At 37.2% G+C, this 22812-nt stretch overlaps 2 protein-coding genes and 1 non-coding gene across 3 annotated transcripts; all 3 read left to right on the forward strand.

Annotated features, from left to right (window-relative positions):
- The first annotated feature begins 2951 nt into the window (after positions 1 to 2951).
- LOC107807108 (uncharacterized protein At2g27730, mitochondrial) lies at positions 2952 to 7071 on the forward strand. Its single transcript, XR_012703166.1, has 4 exons — positions 2952 to 3088; positions 4730 to 4861; positions 5567 to 5605; positions 6608 to 7071. It is a non-coding gene; the product is annotated as an uncharacterized protein At2g27730, mitochondrial (transcript).
- A 2660-nt stretch (positions 7072 to 9731) lies between these two features.
- LOC107807105 (putative disease resistance RPP13-like protein 1) lies at positions 9732 to 22133 on the forward strand. Its single transcript, XM_016631409.2, has 13 exons — positions 9732 to 9889; positions 9971 to 14236; positions 14335 to 14396; positions 14641 to 15177; positions 15486 to 15529; positions 15630 to 16694; positions 17027 to 17239; positions 17446 to 17518; positions 17737 to 17840; positions 17990 to 18052; positions 18141 to 18270; positions 20837 to 20898; positions 21416 to 22133. Exon 2 carries the CDS (start codon positions 9980 to 9982, stop codon positions 10943 to 10945), a length of 966 nt encoding a protein of 321 aa, XP_016486895.1. The 5' UTR covers positions 9732 to 9889; positions 9971 to 9979; the 3' UTR covers positions 10946 to 14236; positions 14335 to 14396; positions 14641 to 15177; positions 15486 to 15529; positions 15630 to 16694; positions 17027 to 17239; positions 17446 to 17518; positions 17737 to 17840; positions 17990 to 18052; positions 18141 to 18270; positions 20837 to 20898; positions 21416 to 22133.
- Positions 11020 to 13660, forward strand: LOC142173810 (putative disease resistance protein At3g14460). The gene has a single exon (XM_075239494.1). The coding sequence runs from the start codon at positions 11020 to 11022 to the stop codon at positions 12394 to 12396; it is 1377 nt and encodes a 458-aa protein (XP_075095595.1). The 3' UTR covers positions 12397 to 13660.
- Positions 22134 to 22812: the final 679 nt, after the last annotated feature.

Genomic DNA, 22812 nt, shown 5'->3' on the forward strand with positions numbered 1-22812 from the left:
ACATGTATTCGCGTATGCGCATGTATTCATGAATACAGTAACGGCAATCACCTTAAATATAAGTATGTCCAGCTGTTCAAGAGAGAAAAACATAAATAGCGTATGTCATGCCTTATTTCATGCGTCAATGGTAGTATATATCATAAATACTTATTTTGCTATAAAATATAAAAGGTAGCTATAGAAAATAATATTTTAAAATAATTTTGATTTATAATAAATATGGTGTATACCTTTGCTATAAGAGGTAAAATTTCCTAAATAGAATGTTAAAGTAAAAGTTTTACAACATGTCAATCTTTAGAGAAAAGGCCCAAAATACTCAAGAATCTTTGGACTTTAACTCAAAATAATCCTCTTTCTTTCACATGGAGCATTAATAGTCCATATTATTTAATAAAGTGATACACTTTTAGTTTCCATCCAAACTTCTGTTAGTTTTTTAAAGGAAAGAACCTCACATGCCATCATATGAGATTTAATTTTTTAAAAGAGAGAATTTATTCTTTTTGTTGAGTAAGAATCTGATAAAACACATTCGTTTCCAAATAGTCAAAACCCTGCTGCATGAGACAGGCTCAATCAATTTGTCTAATGCAATTTGGTAATGTGTGTAGTTACATTCGTTTCCAAATAGTCAAAACCCTGCTGCATGAGACAGGCTCAATCAATTTGTCTAATGCAATTTGGTAATGTGTGTAGTTAGAAGTTGTGCACTTTTTCTTTTGCTCATGATATTAAATTAAATAAAGTTAGGAAACTTCCGGTGGTGTGTATGGAATTGCATCTTATCTGATTCTTGTTATCTTTTGAAGTTGATAATTAAGAAGAAAATTTCCCAATAAAAAAAAAAAATAATGAGGATTTTGCACACAGTACCTATAATAAACATAAAATCTAAAGGCTATATACATCAATGAAATTCTTGATAAAACGATTAGGATTTTTACAGTTAAATGCTAGTTCAATAACATGGCATCTCATAATTATTAACGAGCAAAATAAGAGGAAGAGCACGAAACTCAAGAATGCAACACCCACTGAAGGATCACTTGAAACGTCTTCGATCTGCTACTACTGTACACTTTTTCAAACTAAAGAGTAACTCGACAAGATTAATAGTGTAGTAATATTTGTTTTCTAAGGAAATAAATCTCATATGTTGGCATGTGAGGTTCTTTTCGTTAAAAAACTAATAGAAGTTTTGATGGAGCCTAAAAGTGCACCATTTTATTAAAAATATGTGGACTATTAGTGTTCCATGCGAAAAAATAGGATTATTTTGAGTTAAAATCCAAAGATACTGAACTATTTTGGGTCTTTTCTCTCAATCTTTATATAACTGGATTATTTTAAGAATCTTAAAATCTAAAATTATAAGGTGTCAAACCTCATATAAAAAGGACTAGGATAGGAGAGATAATTTCATACTAATATGAAGTACATAACAAATCTCTTTTTGAAAAATTAGCAAGTGTTTAGCCACTTTCGATGCGAAAATATCAAATGATAATGTCATGGATTTCGAATTTAAACAAGTAAAACATTTAGAATATTTCCATATTTGTTAAAATCCATGATAGTGTCATGGATTCCAATTGGCTACTTTTCAATAATTTTTGAAATTTGAATATGTGGTTTTTTTCAATTACAAATTCGTAAAATGACTATTTTTGAAATGAGAATTTTCCGTTCCTGTACAATATTTGAAACTTAATTATCAAAATTATTCTAATTTTGTATATCACTCGCCCTAAATAAGGATTGCTTACAGTTTATACACAATCCATTATTAATGCCTTAAATTAGGGATTGAATTACATTCTTTTCCTTTTTTTTCTCTCCTCTTTCCTTATTTCTTTAAAGTCTCCAAGATTCCTGAATTATTTATTTTCTTTTTTTATTGGATTAGCTGCTCACCTTTAATGTGGTGATGTAAGAACACAAAATGCACATATATGAAATTCTGGCGCTATGCGGACATAACGAAATTAGATAAGCTGAAGCTATCTTAATACAATTTTTATACATATAACAACTTTATGTAAAAATAAAGTATTTATAATTTAAATACAAAGTTCATACAACGATTCATATATTTTACAACTATTTTTCAACTCTTATACAACGTTCAAATAAAAAAATATATAACTACAACAAAACACAATTTACATACGATTATAATATAACTTTAATACATCTTCGAGTTTCAATCTTAAAATTCATTCAAAATCAACTCTAATCTTCAGCAAACATCTTTAAAATCGAGATATAAATTTCAAAAATATTCCTGATCGTTTGCAATAACACCAATCAAAATAAATAATAATTTAAATTAAAAAAATCAAATTCTCTTTTCTTTCTAATATCCTTTTCCCCCCAAGAGAATCCAATAATAGATGGTAATTTTGATTCTCTCTTAACAACTTTCTCTGTTTCTCAAGTATATACTCGTTTGTGCGGAAACTTCCGAATGCAGATTAGTAGAAGAGACATGAGCGTGAAAATAGAGAGAGGGAGGAGAGAGATTTGTGGAATTTGATTTCCACATTAAAATGCTACAATCAAGGATATTCATTTAAAACTTATTTCTATATAAAAGGTAAGTTGTATATCAACTTATAATTAAGTTAAAATCTAAACAGTGAGGGTAAATAAGTTTCTAATATATTACATATAAATAAAAACTCTTTTTGTGAAGGGGAACCTTGGTGTAACTGGTAAAGTTGCTGTCATGTGACCTGAAGGTCACGAGTTCAAGCCGTGGAAACAACCTCTTGTAGAAATGCAAGATAAGACTGCATACAATAGATCCTTGTGGTATGGCCTTTTCCCGGATCCTGCGCGTAGCGAAAATTTAGTGCACCGAGCCGCCCTTTAAAAATCCCTTTTGAATTTATCCGAGTTTTAGTCCAAAACCCAAACACCATGAAAAGACTCTGGGCCGGCCCATTAAATGTTCTTTAGATCCAACGAAAGCCCCATTTTGGGAAACTGACACATCAGTTTTCTTTTTCTTCTTCTTCTTCTTCGCCAAGTCAAGTCACTTTCTCTCTCTACATTTTCTCTTTCCACCTGAAACAACAAGGTCAGCTTTTATATTAGGGCTTTATTTTTAGGTTTTTATTTCAACAATTTTTTATCCTACTTCGATTGCTTAATGCGTGGCTTTATGCAGTGAGAATTAGTTTTTCTGCTTTTATTAAACTGCTTCTGTTTCGTAAGCAGATGTTTCATTGTTGAAATTTTTCTTTAACTGTTTTGATTTTACGATTTTTTTCTCATTTGATTTGTAGAGCTTTCTAATTTCATGCGTTTATATGTGCATATATGTTCGTTTCATTTCCAGATTGTTGTCAAGTGTGTGTGTGTGTATACAGTATGTATCGACATAACAGGATTTTCACTAACGGGTTCGAAATAAAGAAGTAAATACATAAAGAAGTGAAAGGGATTTGACATATAGTATGTGTACATAAAGGCCCAACTAGATACATATATGTCATCATAGGATAGTCGCAGTCAGGACCGGATGTAGGTTGCAACTTATGGGTTCATCCGAGACCAGTAGCTTTGTCTCGAACACTATATATGTATTCAAATATTCACTAAGTTAGTACAACTAATTGATTTTGAACCCAATATATCGAATGAGTTGTGGTAGAATTCCGAACTCGAATCCATAAAGTTCAAATTTGCAATCTGCTTCTGGTCATGGTAGGTTGATTGCTAGGGAAAACTATAGTCTATACACTACTATGAAACCTCTAATTGCTGAATTTGTTGGGACGTGTTTACCTTGGAATGTGAGTCTGAATAGAGAGGAACTGATACAGATGATTTAGACCCTAGCTAGTTTGTGATAAGAGTCATAAATAGTCCATAGTTGGTTGATTAATTGATCGATATGTTCGATAGAGCATGAATAGCAAGTGGCTGTTTGAAGTTCAAAGGCTATAACTCATCAGCATGTGTATGGTGATAAAATACCATTTGTGTTAATAAGCTTCAGTTGTTTTCTCCGGCGGCTATCAATTACGTTGCTGTGTATAAAACTTATTGTGGTCTGTAGAGTGCCGTTGCTGCTTACAAAACTTATTGTGGTCTGTAGAGTGCAACTATGGCTGCATATAGTTATCTAAAATGGTAATGCATAAACCTATAGGATGAATACACTGTTCTACTTCGTCTCCGTCAAACGTTTGACTATATGGAATTAGTATGTCTCGAAGATGTCTTAAAAAGAGCATCCATTTGTGTGAATATGAATAGATCGTTCAAGAAAAGTTTCTAAAGTAGAGTTATGGGAGATACAAAATTGGAATAAGAAACTAGTCACTAATTTGAACGAGAAACTTAAAACGTGCAGTTCAATTTGTGCTGACACTTGCGCTCTTCTGCTCTTTGTCTTTGACACTGACATGCAGCAAAACCGCATGATACTGTTCCTAGTTGATATAATATGCCTATATGAACATTTTGTGGGAGTAACATCGTCTCTGTCATGATGGAAGCACCTTTGCTCTCTTGCTCCACTATCCAGTGAAAACCCATATACATATGTCTGTTGCAAGTTATCAATTAGCAATTATAGAAATTATTGATTAAGAAGGCATATATGATGCTGGAATGAATCTAAACAAAGGAAAGGAAAAAGGACACATTTACTCAATTCTTTGATTACTGACTCTGAACATCCATTAAAATCCTCATTTGATGACTGTTTCAGCTGCAGGAAGACTTTGGAGACAAAACTGAGATGGCAGCCAGGAATGCTTTCAGGTATGTTTCTCGTAGGCTCTCCAGCAGTGGCAAGGTGCTAGGCGAGGAGGAAAGAGCAGCTGAAAATGTCTACATCAAGGTGATATTCAGTTTTGCTTAATAACGTGCCTAAAATCAAGTGTATATGGTGTACTTTTTTGGTCTATCACATAATCGGCGCAATGGTTCAGTGATGTGTAGTTGTGTACTATTTTAGATGTTTGATCTTTCTCATTCTCATCTTGCTTATTTCATCTTGATTTTGAGTATCACCGTACTAGGCTATTAGCTTGCCTATCAGTTTTAGTTATCCACCCATTGTTTCTTTTGCATGATCATCAAACATCAACGAGAGTATTTATCAATTACTTTCTGTCCCATTTTACTTTTCTTTTTAGTCTGTCACAGGATGAATTATATCTTTCTCTATTTCGAAACTATTAAATGAGCATCCCAATTTTACCCTTAATGACATGACTTGTTTGGATATAATAGTTCATTTTTTCACTAGAATATAGAAATGAAAAGATATGTGTAACTTTCACCACCCCTCTTCTTGCTTCAGTAAAAGGAAAGAAGCTATTTCTTAGTCTATATTTTGTAGTTTTAGCAAACAAGCATATAGTTTATTATATGCTGGTTGTGTATTTTTTATGTCATTTCGATACTTCTGTCGGATAAGGGGGTCATAACTCAAAAGTTTTTTTTGATGTTTTATTCTGAAGTTTTTTATCATACTAGATGTGTCTGCGTTATCTCTGTCTTTCAGTTGTCTAACTAGTTAATGTCTTGTTTGACTTCTTAGAAAGTTGAGAAGGAGAAGTTGGAGAAGCTTGCACGTAAGGTATGTTTTTTTTTTCCCTGATATACTGATCGATTATTTCTCTCTCTGTTGGTGTGTGATTGATAACTAAAGAAAGCCACTAGCAACAACAACAACAACAACCACCTAGTAGGATCATTCCACTAGTGGGCTCTGGGGAGGGTAGAGTGTAGAGTGTAGGCAGACCTTACCCCTACCCCGGAGGAATAGAGAGGCTGTTTCCGTAACAACAACAGAAACTTGAAAAACAGTATCAGCATCGTAAAAGACAGTAAATAAATAGAAAGGCTAAAGAAAGCCACTAGCATGGCATGAAATACATAAATTAAAATCCATCATACTACTTGCCTAGTTGGGTTTGCGTATGTTTCTTGCTTTTCATAATTTTTTGCCATTTCAAGTGTTGATCTGAGAATCGCCGGGACAATTATCCTCTTCTTTACGCAGAACGGAATCGGAAAAAAAAAACAAAGAGAATGGAAAATTAAAATTTTAGAATGACCTTTTCCTTTCACCTTTTCATTTTTAGAATTAGAGGTCATGATAGCCACTTCAATGTTTGTTGCCTAATTTTCAATGTTAAGAAAAACCTCTTCTCTTACAGAAACTCTTAGCTTAGTGCAGCTCGTTTAATAAAATCATCCTATTATGTAGGCATAGCATATAAATCGGCACTCGAACTTGGCCTTGGCGGGCAAGTATGCCTTTCAATTTTGAGCGTGCACAAGTAGGCACCTCAATTTGTCTCCACTTTGTCAGTTGAATACTCCAACTAACAAAATAATCATCTAGACACCTCGAAAATTTCGGTGCCACATCAGCATTTGTGTTTACATGTTCAACTTCATACAAGTTGAGGTGCCTACTTGTGCACACCCAAAGTTGGAGGGCATACTTGCCCGCCGATGCCAAGCTTGAGGGTCTGTTTATGTATCAGTCCTATTCCTTACCTTTCTTTGAATGTGTTACTTTTTTCCTTTGAATTTTACATAAAATTCCTGCCTGATGTCTTAATTTTTGAAGGGTCCTAATTCAGAACAAGCTGCAACAAGCTCTGGCGGGTCAGGATCAGTAACTGATGCTACTGCAAGTGCACAGACCTCCTCAACGCCCGGGGTATCGGACGGGGTATCGCAACTATGCTGTAGTAGCTGGACTAGTAACTGGTGTTGGTGCTCTCGGTTGGTATCTTCTGTCAAAAGACAAGGCTGAAGAAGTACAGGACTGAAGTATTCGTCGTTCATAGTAACAACTCAAGTAAAATAAACCAAGCTCATGTATGAAAACATTTTCCTCGTCTCATGTCCTTTTGATATGGTTTCTACCGGCGGCATGTACAATATCGCGTCTATATTAGAGCATATTTAAAAATTAAGTTTGATTTGCGGCTATTAGGGAAAAAGAACTCGACTTCAGCGCTTGTTTTTTCCCCTTTCTACCTGTCATAACCTGTTGATATCATAGGAAGAAAGCAGTTCAGTAGACAATAACGATCCAGAATTTAAACTTTGTTCAAACTTTAAGATTTTTAGCATTGAACCCATTATATTTATAAAGTTAAATATTCATAACTATTATTTATTATAATTTTACTGAAATTTTCACATAAATTTATGCTCTGGATGTCTCGTACGTATAGTTGTACATCCGCCACCGACAATAGCCATCTATATTGTCCTCAACATATGGTTGCGAATTTAGGAACATAGGTAATAATACTATGCTCTGACATCTGTTCCAAGTTTAGGAACATAAGTAGTAGTACAGTATTGATGAAAGTGCTGATGAAGGGATGAGCGGAACAGGAAGTCTACTGGACGCGGTTTCGGCTCTTATCTGCTTCTTTCCATATTAGAGTGATGTTTTGCCTCCAATAGATTGTTTCTTCTGCTTGATATTTCCTAGGCACCAACTTCCTTGGTTTCACATTTTTATTTAGGACAATGCAAAGGGAGGGTGTGTTGTGCGATGAGTGAGGCAGTGATGAACAAGCAAGAATTGACTCAACTAAACAACAACTACCCAGTATAATTTCACAGGTGAAGTATGGAGAGGATAGTATGTACACATACCTTGCCCTATTCTTGTGGAATAGAGAGACTGTCTCCGATATAGACCCTCGGCTCAAGAAGAATAGCCTCAACTAAAGTTGATAAAAATTTGAACCTTAAGAATGGCATTCATGTTAGTTACAAATATAATACCAAAATTTACCTATCAAAAATATAATTCGATATATTCACAGTAGTACAACTTGACCATCGGTTCGCATGCGGAGGGTTTAGCTTTTTACAGAAGTAGAAGTTTGATTCTTTAAGATTCTCGTAACTTGTTAGATATGGCAAAAAGAGCTCCAATGATCACAATTACAGCCCCTGAAATCAAAAGGTTTGACTTGATACTTTCAACTGCCCTTTCTTCCTTCTTCTTTGCTCTATTGTCTTGTTCCTTCTACAAATAAAAAAAAAGTTAGAGGTAATAAATATATCAAAATAAAACAAAATTATGAGAAAACTAGATTCATTTGTCATAACTTTTCTTCAATAAGAGAAGCTGGAGTTTATAGTGGGAGGTCTTAGGTTCAAATTCAGGCAAAGGAAAATATAAAACAAGAGGTCATTTTTACATATGTTCAGATGGACAGATAATCTTGGTAGCAAAACTGATAAAATTACTCGAGGTGCAGTTGTTTGAACGCCACGATTATCCAAAAAATAGGAAATAATAAAACCCGTAAAATTAATCGAGGTACACGCAAGCTGGCTCGAACGCTACAGTCATTTATACTACTCGATCCGGAACACCACAATTATCCAAAAAAAGGGATGGTAGGACTCGTGAAATTAATCAAGGTAAATGCAAGCAAAGATCGCACACCACGATTATAAAAGAAAAAAATCCCAAATTAAAGAAAAGGGAATCCCAAATTAAAGAAAAAGGGGTACCTTGACTTTCTTTTGTTTTGGAAAAACCTTCACTTGTCTAGACGTAGTAGTAAAAGAAGGATGTCTTTCAAAATCTTTGTCCTCTGTTTCATCATTATTCTCATCCACAATTTTAGCCCCAGCTAATGGTGGTTCAATTTCTTCAAGAGTTGTCATATTAACTTTGCTTTATGAAAGTTTTACAGCTTTTGTTTTTATTAAAGTTTAATTTGTCGTACTGTTTGTTTAGAAGATATGAATGAATGTAAAGCCATAATTAGAAGATATTTAGTTGTAACACGTAGATCACAAGTGTCTTTAATTTGACTCTTACTTGCTACCTGTTCTCTGGATGGCATGCTCATTTTGATCTTTTTGCAATTTGTTGTTTGTCCGTCTGTCCCTTTTTGTTCATTGTCGCTCGTAATTTTGTGTTTTAGGAATACTAGTTTATATTATCTTGCAATTCAATTAATAGGTAAAACAAAGCTCTTTGTGGAGACTATTTCAAATTTAAGATACTAGAGGCCTGTTTCGTACAAGGGATAATCAATAACTAATCTTGTGATTAAATTTAATATGAGTTTATTTTATGTTTGATTGGGTTAAAATTATCATATAACTAATCTCATAATTAGTTATTTCAGGATTATAGTATTATTTTTATCCATATGAGAGGGTGAATAATAATCTGGAAATAACTAATCCGGAAATAATTAATCCCGGGATAACTTATTTCCTAGCCAAATGACATACATACCAAAACTGCTAAAGCCACAAATAAAATTTCCTATTACTGTTTAAGTTTTCAACTTCAAAGAGGTATATTGCAAGAAGATCACAAAACCTTGAACATAAAAAATAATAATAATAAAAAATACTATAATAAGAAAATAAATTCGGCAGAAAGTTTAAGGGTGTATTTGGCCTTTCAAGAATGTAGAGTGTAGGATATTATTCAAACTTCAGCAATAATTCAACAGAATCCAACTCTCCACAATTTCTAAAACATTTTAATGATATGGTAGGCCCAATTATCACTATAATAAGCTGTGAAAAAGTAAATGAAGCAAAAGCCACACCTACAAAAACTTATCATTTTAGGCTCTTTTATTTTCAGTCCCCCACCCTGTCCCTTTCTATACTCCTCCCAAGTACTCTTCATCTCGTGCCTCAATTATTCAATGAATATTTAAGAAACAAGTCTCTATTATGAACTTTTTGTCTTTTTGTTGGTTAAAAGTCTTACTTTTTGAAAAGAGAAAAAAACGATAGTTTTGCTTTTATTTTCAGCAAAAGCAAGAGACAGAATAGCACGGAAGCGCAGCTAGACTTTTACTCCGAGCATTCTTGTTTGCATATTACTCTTAGCATTGAAGAGGTAAACCTAAGGCTATTTTTAAGATTGAAATATTAATCCTCTCCAAATTGTTACTATATCATTTTGTGATTTGCTTTGCAGCTTTCAGAAATGGATATTGGCTTAGCAGTTGGAGGTGCATTTCTCTCTTCAGCTTTGAATGTTCTCTTTGATAGGCTTGCTCCTCAGGGTGAGTTGCTCAAGATGTTCCAAAGGGGCAAGCATGATGTTGGACTGCTAAAGAGGTTGAAGATGATTTTGCTTGGTCTTCAAGCTGTGCTAAGTGATGCAGAGAATAAGCAGACATCTAATCCATACGTGAGAGAGTGGCTTAATGAACTTCGGGATGCTGTGGACAGTGCTGAAAACTTAATAGAAGAAGTCAATTATGAAGTTGTGAGAGTTAAGGTGGAAGGTCAGAATCAAAATCTTGCAGAAACAAGCAACCAGCAAGTAAGTGACCTCAACTTGTGCTTGAGTGATGAATTTTTCCTTAACATAAAGGAGAAGTTGGAGGGCACCACTAAAATATTGGAGGAGTTGGAAAAGCAGATTTGTAGGCTTGGCCTAAAGGACTATCTTGTTTCTGGTAAACAAGAAACAAGAGGACCTTCAACTTCTTTGGTTGATGAATCTGATATCTTTGGTAGGCAGAATGAAATAGAGATTTTGGTTGACCGTTTATTGTCTGTTGATGCCGATGGAAAAACGTATAGTGTAATTCCTATTGTTGGAATGGCGGGGATTGGCAAGACAACACTTGCTAAAGCTGTTTACAATAACGAGAAGGTGAAAGACCATTTTGATTTGAAAGCTTGGTTTTGTGTGTCTGAACAATATGATGCTTCTAGAATAACAAAAGGATTACTTCAAGAAATTGATTCATCCAACTTGATGGTTGATAACAATCTTAATCAGCTTCAAATCAAATTGAAGGATAGCTTAAAAGGTAAAAGGTTTCTTATTGTTTTACATGATGTTTGGAATGACAAGTACATCGAGAGGGATAATTGTTGTAGTCAATGCACACTTGGTGAGCTGATTATTCATTTTCTGAGCTGGTGGAATTGTCTCTAAGCAACTGCAAGGACTGTTATTCCTTGCCAGCATTAGGCCAGCTTCCTTCTCTGAAATTCCTTATCATTAGAGGGATGCGTCGAATAACAGAGGTGACTGAAGAATTCTATGGTAGTTCATCCTCCAAAAAGCCTTTTAACTCTCTTGAGCGACTTGAATTTGCAGAGATGCTGGAGTGGAAGCAGTGGCACGTACTAGGGAATGGAGAGTTTCCTATACTTCAGAATCTTTCAATTAAAAATTGCCCCAAGTTGATTGGGAGGTTTTGTTCTCTGACAATATTGACAATTTCAAATTGTCCGGAACTCAATCTGGAGACACCTATCCAACTTTCAAGTCTAAAAAAGTTTGAAGTTGAAGGTTCTCCTAAGGCTGGAGTTCTTTTTGATCATGCTGAACTGTTTTTGTCTCAATTTCAGGGAATGAAGCAGATTCTTGAATTATATATTACTAACTGTCACTCTCTTACCTCTTTGCCTATTAGCAGTCTGCCAAGTACCTTGAAAGAAATAAGCATATATCATTGTGAGAAACTGAAATTGGCGCCGTCAGTTGGTGATATGATTTCTATAGGATGTAACATGTTTGTGGAGAAATTGAAACTGGAAGAATGTGATTCTATAGATGAGATATCACCTGAGTTGGTCCCACAAGCACGCTATTTGAGTGTAAAAACTTGCCACAGCCTTACAAAGCTTTTGATTCCCAACGGGACTGAAGATCTCATAATTTATAACTGTGAGAATATTGAAATACTTTCGGTGACATCATTGCGTACTTTGGATATTAGCCACTGCAAGAAGCTGAAGTCGCTGCCAGAACATATGCAGGAACTCCTTCCATCTCTTAAGAAACTGGAACTGGAAAATTGTCGAGAAATAGAGTCTTTTCCTGAAGGAGGATTGCCCTTCAATTTAGAAGTCCTTAAGATTTGGAATTGCAACAAACTGGTGAATGGGCGAAAGGAGTGGCGTTTACAGAGACTCTCCTGTCTCAGAGATTTAATCATCTACCATGATGGTAGTGACGAAGAAATTCCTGCTGGTGAGTATTGGGAGTTGCCTTGCTTTATTCGACGGCTTACCATATACAATCTGAAAACATTTAGCAGCCAAGTTCTCAAAAGCCTCACCTCTCTTGAATCTCTATGTATTCAAAATTTACCTCAAATTCAGGCACTACTGGATGAAGGGCTTCCCTCGTCTCTTTCTGAGCTTACATTTCGTCGCCTCACTTCGCTGCCTTGCTCCCTCTCTAAGCTGCATATCTGGAATTGCCGTAATTTCCAATCACTTCCAGAATCAGGGCTGCCCTTCTCCCTCTCTGTGCTCGAGACAAGTTTATGTTGCGGCAAGGGTACAAGAGAAGCAAATACGATCATTGTGTGTATTTGCGCAAACTTAATGATGGTTCCTTTGTATATCTTCTTCTATATGTTGATGATATGTTGATAACTTCCAAGAATTCGGAAGAAATTGATAAGTTGAAGATTCAACTGAAGGAGGAGTTCGAGATGAAGGATCTGGGAGAGGCAAAGAAAATTCTTGGCATGGAGATAATAAGAGATAGACGTTCAAAGAAACTCTGTTTATCTCAGAAAGAATATTTGAAGAGAGTACTACAGCGTTTTGGCATAGATAAGAAGACTAAGCCAATTAGTACGCCACTTGCTCCCCATTTTAAGCTAAGTACTACTATGTCGCCAAAGGATGAAACTGAACAGGAGTATATGTCAAGGGTACCATACGCAAATGCTGTTGGTAGCTTGATGTATGAAATGGTTTGTACGAGACCTGACATTTCACAAGCCGTTGGAGTTATTAGCAGATATATGCATAATCCAGGAAAAGAGCATTGGCAAGCTGTGAAATGGATTCTACGGTATATTCATAGTACTGTAGATGTTGGGTTAGTTTTTTAGCAGGAAGACAATCGGTCTGTAGTTGGATATTGTGACTCAGATTTTGCGGGTGATCTGGACAAACGAAGGTCAACTACTGGTTATGTGTTTACTTTTGCAAAGACACCAGTTAGTTGGAAGTCTACTTTGCAGTCAATAGTTGCTTTGTCTACAACATAGGCAGAGTACATGGCTATTACAGAGGTTGTGAAGGAGGCAATTTGGCTTCATGGGTTGCTAAAGGAGCTTGGTATTGAACAAAAAAATATTACAAACTTTTGTGATAGTCAAAGTGCTATTCAATTAGCGAAGAACCAAGTTTATCATGCAAGGACGAAGCACATTGATGTTCGGTATCATTTCGTACGAGAAATCATAGAAGAAGGTGGAGTCACAGTGAAGAAAATTCATACTACGGAGAACCCTGCTGATATGCTGACAAAAGTGGTGACTGCGGTCAAGTTTCAACATTGTTTGGATTTGATCAACATTGTTGAACACTAAAGATTGAAAATGAAGACACAACCAAAATTTGTTATTGAGAGAAAATTGAAGATGTGGAATTTTGTCAAGGTGGAGATTTGTTGAAATTGTCAAAAGTCTCACATCGGTGGATGACAATTTTGAATGGAAATTTCATCCTATAAAAGGAGGCCTAATGTTTAGGATTTAAACACACCTCTCATTTGCCTTTTTTATCTTCTTAAGGCATTTGTATCTTCTCTCTTTAGTATTATTTCACTTGTAATTTTGGAGTGGAATAAAAATATTGATTGTGTCCGAGGAAGTAGGCAAAATTGGCCGAACCTCGTAAATTCTGGTGTTCTTTTATTGTTGTCTTATTGTCTTGTTTATTATTTAGTGGTTGTCATAATTTTTGGTATAATAGTTGTGACTCATTCACACTATATACATTTGGCTTCCGCAACACATATAAGGCTGTTATGTATGATTATGTTTGACGACTGAAAACCAGTTTGCTAGGAGTCTCTCTAATGAATCAATAAGTATTTGTACTCTTTGCCAGTTAAACCCGACCATGAGCATCATAATATTCTTGTCTTGATTAAGAAGAATGATTCATCCTACTGCGTGAAGTTTCATTTCCAGTATGTCGAAATGTTGTAGCTCTCCGCTATTATAAATTTGGTGTGTGTGTGTGTGCGCGCGCGCGCGCATAATCAGGGACAACCATCCGAAAGTTTTAGGAAATAATTAAACTTGCATTGTCAGGAGTTGACAGCAATATTGTTGTTGTCGAGAATTGTCTGAATATCCAATCCCTTCTGGCCCATTGCTCAAACCACGTCTAGAAGTCGAAAAGGGGGAATACTGGATAGAATTGATGAGCAATGCATGTAGCAATTAAATCAAATAGTACTGTAATAAATGTAAGTTGTTCTCTCCTTCAGTAGTTGTTTTTCAAGTTTTTACTACTTACCTTTGCTTGCGTGTTAATTCCTTTTATTCGTTATATCTTGTTGAGCAGTGTGTAGCGTCTATTTGCACAGTGAAGCCGAGGAAGCATCTTTGCTCGAAATGAAATTTAAGGTTAGCTGTCAAAAGAGTTACTTATATGTTGCAACTGCAGAAATCTTTATACATTATGATACAAACATATTATAAATAGGACTAATAATTTGCTCTAGGAAGCAGTTAGCACATATATTGCAATTCATATATTCTTCTGAAAACATATCTCACTCTTCATCTTACTTGTAGTTTTGTAGTTCATGTCTTGCTTGAACTTTCATCTTTATTGCAATTCATATATTCTTGTTCTTTCCCTTTTCAGTAGAAGAGCAAGGAGGAGGTGGTTTAGAGTAATGCACAAGTCCACTATTGAATGCGAAGCTCTAATAGAATTCAAAGGTATACACGACACAAAATTTGTCTCCTATCTATTAAAAATAGAAAATGAAAGTTGGTTCTCCTAAGCTTGGAGTTCTTTTTGATAACTGCTTATGTCCCAAGAGAATTTGTCACAAAATTCGTCTCCTAAGAGAATTAAGTTTTATCACTGCTGGAAGAAGGGCTTCCCTCGTCTCTTTCTGAGCTCCATCGGCTACCAACAGTAGATCTTAGGTGCCTTACAGTTTGAGTTTCACATTAAAGGCTTGTTTCTCAGTTTGACTAAATGAGGGGAAAAGACTACGTCCTCTTTGAGTATTTATTCTCTGATGATTTGCCAAGTTTTTTAGACTAGATCTTGTTGCTCTGTATGGGAAGGAAAAGCCGGGAAGAGAGTTATTCAAGGTTCATTCTTATGTGAAGTTCCCCTCTCAATTTCATGGACACATGGTGAGGATCCGACAGTGGCGCTCTGACATATGTAATTTTCAAGGCTTCTCTTGGCTTGTTTATTAATTGCTTGTCTTTTCTAATATTCTAGACTACTATGCATCATTTATTTCTGTTGCAAAAACTATTAGTCCCTTCATTCCTTCTCTTAGGAAAACTGCTTTATCCCTGTAGAAAAACTGCTTGAAGAGATTTTGCAAATAATCTTGTTCTTTTTAGTAGTAATCGATCTATTGATTTTCACTGATCCAAAATAAAAGTAATATCATGATTTTCAAATTCCTTGTTACTTCTGCTTTTTGATAGTCAACACTAATGCAATTTATCAGCAATTGGCAGTGTAGTTGAAAGGATGAGCAGGAAGTCAGATTGTCTACATTAATGTATGGCTCATCCAACAACAAATTGTTCGAATATGGTAGTTATATGGTAGTTCATCCTCCAAAAAGCCTTTTAACTCTTTTGAGCGACTTGAATTTGCAGAGATGCTGGAGTGGAAGCAGTGGCACGTACTAGGGAATGGAAAGTTTCCTATACTTCAGAATCTTTTAATTAAAATTTGCCCCAAGTTGATTGGGAGGTTTCCTGAAAATCTTTGTTCTCTGACAATATTGACAATTTCAAATTGTCCGGAACTCAATCTGGAGACACCTATCCAACTTTCAAGTCTAAAACAGTTTGAAGTTGAAGGTTCTCCTAAGGTTGGAGTTCTTTTTTATCATGCTGATTAGCCACTGCAAGAAGCTGAAGTCGCTACCAGAACATATGCAGGAACTCCTTCCATCTCTTAAGAAACTGGAACTGCAAAATTGTCCAGAAATAGAGTCTTTTCCTGAAGGAGGATTGCCCTTCAATTTAGAAGTCCTTAAGATTTGGAATTGCAACAAACTGGTGAATGGGCGAAAGGAGTGGCGTTTACAGAGACTCTCCTGTCTAAGAGATTTAATCATCTACCATGATGGTAGTGACGAAGAAATTCCTGCTGGTGAGAATTGGGAGTTGCCTTGCTTTATTCGACGGCTTACCATATACAATCTGAAAACATTTAGCAGCCAAGTTCTCAAAAGCCTCACCTCTCTTGAATCTCTATGTATTCAAAATTTACCTCAAATTCAGGCACTACTGGATGAAGGGCCTCCCTCGTCTCTTTCTGAGCTTACATTTCGTCGCCTCACTTCGCTGCCTTGCTCCCTCTCTAAGCTGCATATCTGGAATTGCCGTAATTTCCAATCACTTCCAGAATCAGGGCTGCCCTTCTCCCTCTCTGTGCTCGAGATCGAGAATTGTCCTAATCTCCAATCTCTTTCAGAACCAGCGCTGCCCTCCTCCCTATCTAAGCTGGTCATCTGGGATTGCCCTAAACTCCAATTCCTTCCATTAAAAGGATGCCCTCTTCCATCTCTGAACTATATATTTCTGGCTGCCCATTGCTCAAACCACAGATAGAATTTGACAAAGGGGATTACTGGACAAATATTGCTCATATTCCGACCATATATATCGATCGTGAATACCTGTGATGACTAAAATGAAGGTGTTATAACAGATGTAAGTTATTCTACTGGGTGAAGTTTCATTTCCAGTAGAAACTAGAAATAAATAAATTAGATGGTATTTCAGAATGGAAGTGATTCTCCAAATAAATATTGTTATTATTTTTTAAAACTTCTTTTGCTTTTTCATTATTTTTTTTAAAAATCTTTTAGACTATTGAGCATCATTTATTTATGTCGTGAAAGCTATTCGTCCCTCTGTTTCCCTGTTTCTGATCTCCAATTCTCCAGTCACGTCCTGTACAACATGAATTGTTTATGCATATATAAAACCAAGAGTTGAAACCAAAAACCAGGCCAACCTTTACTTCTTTGTAATTGTTGTAGTCAATGCACACTTGGTGAATTGGCCAAATCTGGTGCATATCCTCGCCCACATTCAGATCGTGTCGGATCGCTGTAAAGTGGTGGCCATCTCTGTACCATCATCTGCCCTGGGACACAAGGAGAGTTTCCCTTCTCCATCACTTTATTGTGCATCTATATGTCTGCGCAAAGACGAGACTGGCTAAGCATTTGGATTGCTGGTCACCTCATCTGGTATGCCACCTAAAGTTCTATCCTCTTCTTAACACAAGCTATTTTGTCCGTAAACTCGCCTGTAATATCCTTTCTATGTACTTCTCCTTGTTTGCTAATTACTAGTTGTTTTTCCTGTCATATAATGTTTATTTGTTTCCCCGGCCGCTGGATGTACAGCAATGATCGGGGTTGTTCATTCATATACTTTTGTTCTTCGATTTCAGTCCTTTGAAGAAGCAAAAGCTCGAGTACAGTTGGAAAGGCAAGGAAACATATGCTACTTCGAATGATTTCAAGGTTAGATAACAAACAGCGATTCAGTCATGTTTCAGTTACCACAATCTTTATCTTTGTACTGGTAGTAGTTTTAATTTATTCGTTAGACTTCTCATTCAGTCGATGCATATTAGCTGTTCAAAATATGATCAGAATAACTTGGTAGTTTATTTTGAGGATTTCCTCCTTTGCTTTTCTACTAGCTTGATTTGGCCGTTGATACATTGTCATTGTTGCAGTTGTTCTTAAACTCGTTGTTCTTAAACTCCAGTCAATTCATGGAATCACAAGGAAGAGCATGAATGGTCGGAAACATGCAATCTCTATTTAATTTCACAATCAGGTACTTTTTTCCCTATTCCTTTTAATAAGACTTCATCAAGCTTGGAAAGCAAAATATATGTATGTAGATCTCCAAACTCAGTTCTTTTTCATCACGTATTGCTTTGCTCATTTTGATCTTTGAGTTTCTAACCACCCTGAATTTGATAGGTTATACTGATGAATTTTCTCATATTCCGAATTTCTAGAGCATAGTTGAATGGATATTAAATGGTCACCTTCCAACTTCTTTTTATCTGTTTGTATTTTTTTTTTCCTTTCCCTTTTTGAGTCAGCCTCATGTAGCTATTTGGATCGGCAGGTTCGAAAGTTGAGGTCAAAGGACATAGCTTCAGTGAAGGTGCAGTGGAGAGGTCAGCCTGTGGAGGACGCCACCAGGGAGACCGAGCGGGAGATGCAGAGCAGATATCCACACCTATTTGAGACTCCAGGTATGTTTCTAGACTCGTTCGAGAACGAACGCTTGTTTAAGAGGGGAGGATGTAACGACCCGGCCGGTCGTTTCGTGAGTTATAGCCCCGTTTCCCCCATTACTGCTTCTTTTGTGCTTTGCAGCTATATTATATCGTATCGGGTTGATTGGTTCAGGTCCATAGTGGTTTCGGAGTGGAATGAGACACTTAGTCTCCTATTTAGAAACTTAAGTTGGAAAAGTCAACCGGATGTTGACTTATGAGTAAACGATCTCGAATTTGGATTTTTATGGTTCGGTTAGCTCCGTTAGGTGATTTTGGACTTAGGAGCGCGCCCGGAATATGATTTGAAGGTCCGTGGTAGAATTAGGCTTGAATTGCCGAAAGTTTAAAATTTGGCGATTTTGGTCGGCAGTGGAAAATTTGATATCGGGGTCGGAATGGAATTACGGAAGTTGGAGTAGGTTCATAGTATCATTTGTGACATGTGTGTAAAATCTGAGGTCATTCGGATGTGGTTTGGTAGGTTTCGACGTCGTTTGTGGAATTTGGAAGTTTAGAAGTTCTTAGGCTTGAATCCGAGGGTAAATTGGTATTTTGAGTGTTTCGAAGGTTCGACTAAGTTCGTATGTTCATATATGACTTATTGGTATGATTGGTTGGGGTCCCGAGGGCCTCGAGTGTATTTCGGATGGTTAACTGATCAATTTTTGGTGTTGGGAGATAGCTGATCTGCTGGTGTTTGAGGCTGCTGGTGATTTCCGCACATGCAGATGGGGAGCCACAGATGCGAGGCCACAGGTGCGCGTGGGAGTTCGCAGGTGCGGACAGTGCTGAGGTAGGCTGGGTCCGCAAGTGCAGGAAGGCGGTCGCATCTGTGAGCCCGCAGGTGCGAGACCTGGGGCGCAGATGCGGAAGAAGGGAGAATGGCCAGTTCCGCAGAAGCAGAAGGATGTGCGCAGGTGCGGAACTGGGTGCAGGTGCGGATGAGGGACTTAAATGACTTTCCGCAGGTGCGGATGATTTTGCGCAGAAGCAAGACTGCAGGTGCGGATTTTTGGCCGCAGGTGCGAAAGACGTGGGCATAAAGTATAAATAGCACACTTTGCAAATTATGGTTCATTTCCACCATTTTCAAGTCGGTTTTTTGGAGCTTTTGGAGTGATTTTGAAGGGAGATTCAAGGGGTTTTCAGTGAGATAAGTTGCTTGAGCTCTAATACTCCTATCTATGGTGTTTTCTCGTTGTTTTATCAATTAATTTGTGAAAATGAGGGGTTATGGCTTGGGATTTTGGAGAGTTTGATATGGGGATTTGAGGGACCAAATGATGTCGGATTTTGATAAATTTTGTATGTATGGACTCGTGAGTGAATGGGTTTTCAAGTTTTATAATTTTTGTCGGATTTCGAGACGTGAGCTCGGGGCCCGGGTTTGAGCCGATTTCGGGTTTGGGGTCCAATTTGATAGTTTTTCTTGTGGAATTCATTCCTTTAGCATAAATTGATGGTATTGTTCTGGATGTGAATAGATTCGGGGCATTTGGGGGCCGAATCTAGGGTCAAGAGCATCGCAGAGTAGAGTTTTGATCGGTTCGAGGTAAGTAACGATTGTAAATCTGGTCCTGAGGGTATGAAACCTCAGATTTTTGTATCATTTTACTATTTGGAGGTGGCGCACATGCTAGATGACGGGCGTATGGGTGTGCACCGTTGGGGATTGTGACTTGGTCCATCCCGTATCAACTGTAAAGTTTAATATTTTGTTGAAACTATATGATTCTTATGTGTTTTAGAAATAATTTCTGTAAATCAGGCAGGATGCCATGTTTAGGCCTTATGCCAGTGTTGTTTGGACCTTTAGAGGTCTTTTCTTGCTATCCTCTTAGTATTTTCGATTGAAAATCTATATTCAGTCATGTTTATACTTATTTACTGCATAACTTAGGCTCTATTACTCTATTTTTGATGCATCATATATAAACGTTGTTTTGGGCTGAATACTTGATTTCTGAGAGCCCGAGAGGCCGGAGAGGTTTATGACTGAGTGAGGCCAAGGATCTGATTTGTGAGGATATTCATGGGATCGGGCTGCACATTGCAGCATGTTTGATATAGGCCGAGGGCCTCATTGATTTATGTCATGATTGACTTGATATAACGCTTGGGCTGTAGGATCCTCTCCGGAGTCTGTACACACCTCCAGTGAGCGCATGTACCTACTGAGTGCGAGTGCTGAGTGACTGGGAGGCATGAATGATGGTGAGGTTTGCCCGAGGGGCTGTATATGAGTGATGTTTGCCCGAGGGATTGATTATGATTTCATCATTTTTACTCACCTTTGCATTGAGCCTTTGTTTGAAAACTGTTGAAAGATGTCTTTAAATGATTTTACTAGAACTGGATTTAAACGAGCTAATTTGATTCAAACTACTGGTTTTAAAAGCATGCCGTATTTTACTGAGTTTTTGTGATACGAACTTTACTTGCATTATTGCTCGTCACTACTTCTCTGTCTTTATTTACTGTTGTTATTTACTGAGTTGGCGTACTCACGTTACTCCCTGCACCTTGTGTGGAGATCTAGGCGTTTCTGGACACGGTAAAGGCTGTTGATTATTTCTGACGCAGATTCTCAGAGTTAGCAAGGTAGTTGCCTGGCGATCGCAACCCTGCTTTCCACCCTCTTTATCTTCCCTTAGTTGTATTTAGTTATTTCCAGGCTATGTTAGTCTTGATATTGTCAGACAAATTGTAGTAAATGCTCATGACTAGTGACACCCCGATGTCGGGCTTTTCTTTTCCGCACTTTTGTTTTGATTTGAACTCCTTTATGAAGGTTTTTATGTTAAATAGTCTTGAAATTATCTTTGAAATGAAAATATCGGTTTGTTTTAGAAATGAGTCGACTTGCCTAGTTCCACGATAGGCGCTATCACGACAGGGTTAGTTTTGGGTCATGACAAGTTGGTATCAGAGCTTAGGTTACATAGGTCTCACAAGTCATGAGCAGGTTTAGTAGAGTCTTGCAGATCGGTACAGAGACGCCCGTACTTATCTTCGATAGGCTGCAAAACCCTTAAGAAAAATCTCGCATTCTTGAATTTTTGTCGTGCGAATCCATTGATTCTGGTAACGAAACTTCTATTGTTTCATTGTCTCACAGATGGTGAGGACTCGCACTACCGGACAGGGTAACCAGCCACCAGTACTACCAGCCAGGCCTTCGAGAGGCCGAGGCTGCGATCGAGGCCGTGGTAGGGGTAGAGGTTTAACCCGCACAACAGGCGGGGCAGTACCTGTAGACCCTCCAGTTGCTCCAGACCAGGTCCGAGTCATTGATGCCCCAGCGAGACTAGGCATCACCTGTGCCTATTGTGATTCCTGGCCTTCAGGAGGCCCTAGCTCAGATTTTATCAGTATGTACTGGCCTTGCTCAGGCGGTCTCTGTTTCTACGGCCGCAGCTACTTCTTAGGCCGGGGGAGGCACTCAGACTCCCGCCGCCCGCACACCGGAGCAGGTTGTTCAGGGACTTCAGACACCGGAGGCACCACCAGCCCAACTGATTGCAGCTGCTCGGGACTATGTAGTTCCTGTTAATACTGATGAATGTTGAATGGAATTGTCACCTTCCAAGTTCAATTTACCTGTTTGTATTTTTTTCCCTTTCCCTTTTTGAGTCAGCCTCATGTGGCAGCTTAGAACTTGAAAATCAGCATTAATTTGCATCAGAGGTTAGGAAACAGAACGACGCATCATGGTGTCGTTGAAACTATGCTAGATCATGAATAATTGAGAAGCCTTCAGTTGTTGATTAATCGTTAAACGAAGTAACATGAGAGATGAAATGGCAGCTTGGCTCCCTTGATGTTGCTTTGTTCTTCTAACTTCTTCACTTTGCAATAAGTTTAGGAATCATTTTCGTAGTCAGATACAACCATGATTGTTGATTACTTGTCTAGAGGAATCATTGATGTATAGCTAATCAATCAATTATGTCCAATACTGATTGGCTAAGCGCTCTAACGTATCCTTTTCTTTTGTTTTCAGTTTGATTTTTCTGAGTTGTTGAGAAGGGAAAGTTGTTGAGATATTTAAATTACTCTGAGAAGGGACTTGGCCTTTCTGCTCTGGTTACGTTTGGCCAATGGAAGGCAAAAGATGACATAATTATTGAACTTTCTGTATTGAGTAATCTGAACTTTTGGATATGAACGGTTAGAGCAAACTGTAAATGCACTGTAAAATGTACAAGAAATAGAGGATATTCTGCGGCGAGAATATTGAAGTAAAGTTTCAATGGTCTCTTATTTTATTTCCTCAAGTTGGCTAGTGAAAGTTGTGCAAGCATTCTTCAGAAGTTGGACCTACATTCTGCTTGTCAATTCAGCTCCAGATTTAGGACGGGTTCAACTGAAGTCATTGCTTTTCGCTCAAACTACGTATCATTGCCACTTAAGTTTGATAGCTGAATAATTTGTTAGAGATTGTAGCATTTTGCGTATATGGTGTTTCTTACTCCTTGTAAGTTCGGTTGAGCAATAATCCAAAATAAATGGAAG

Source organism: Nicotiana tabacum, chromosome 19 (assembly GCF_000715075.1).
Source record: "Nicotiana tabacum cultivar K326 chromosome 19, ASM71507v2, whole genome shotgun sequence".
Taxonomy (NCBI): Eukaryota; Viridiplantae; Streptophyta; class Magnoliopsida; order Solanales; family Solanaceae; genus Nicotiana; species Nicotiana tabacum.

Coding starts and splice junctions, on each gene's coding strand:
- LOC107807105 (XM_016631409.2), top strand. CDS start 9,980: ATGGATATTGGCTTAGCAGTTGGAGGTGCATTTCTCTCTTCAGCTTTG.
- LOC142173810 (XM_075239494.1), top strand. CDS start 11,020: ATGCGTCGAATAACAGAGGTGACTGAAGAATTCTATGGTAGTTCATCC.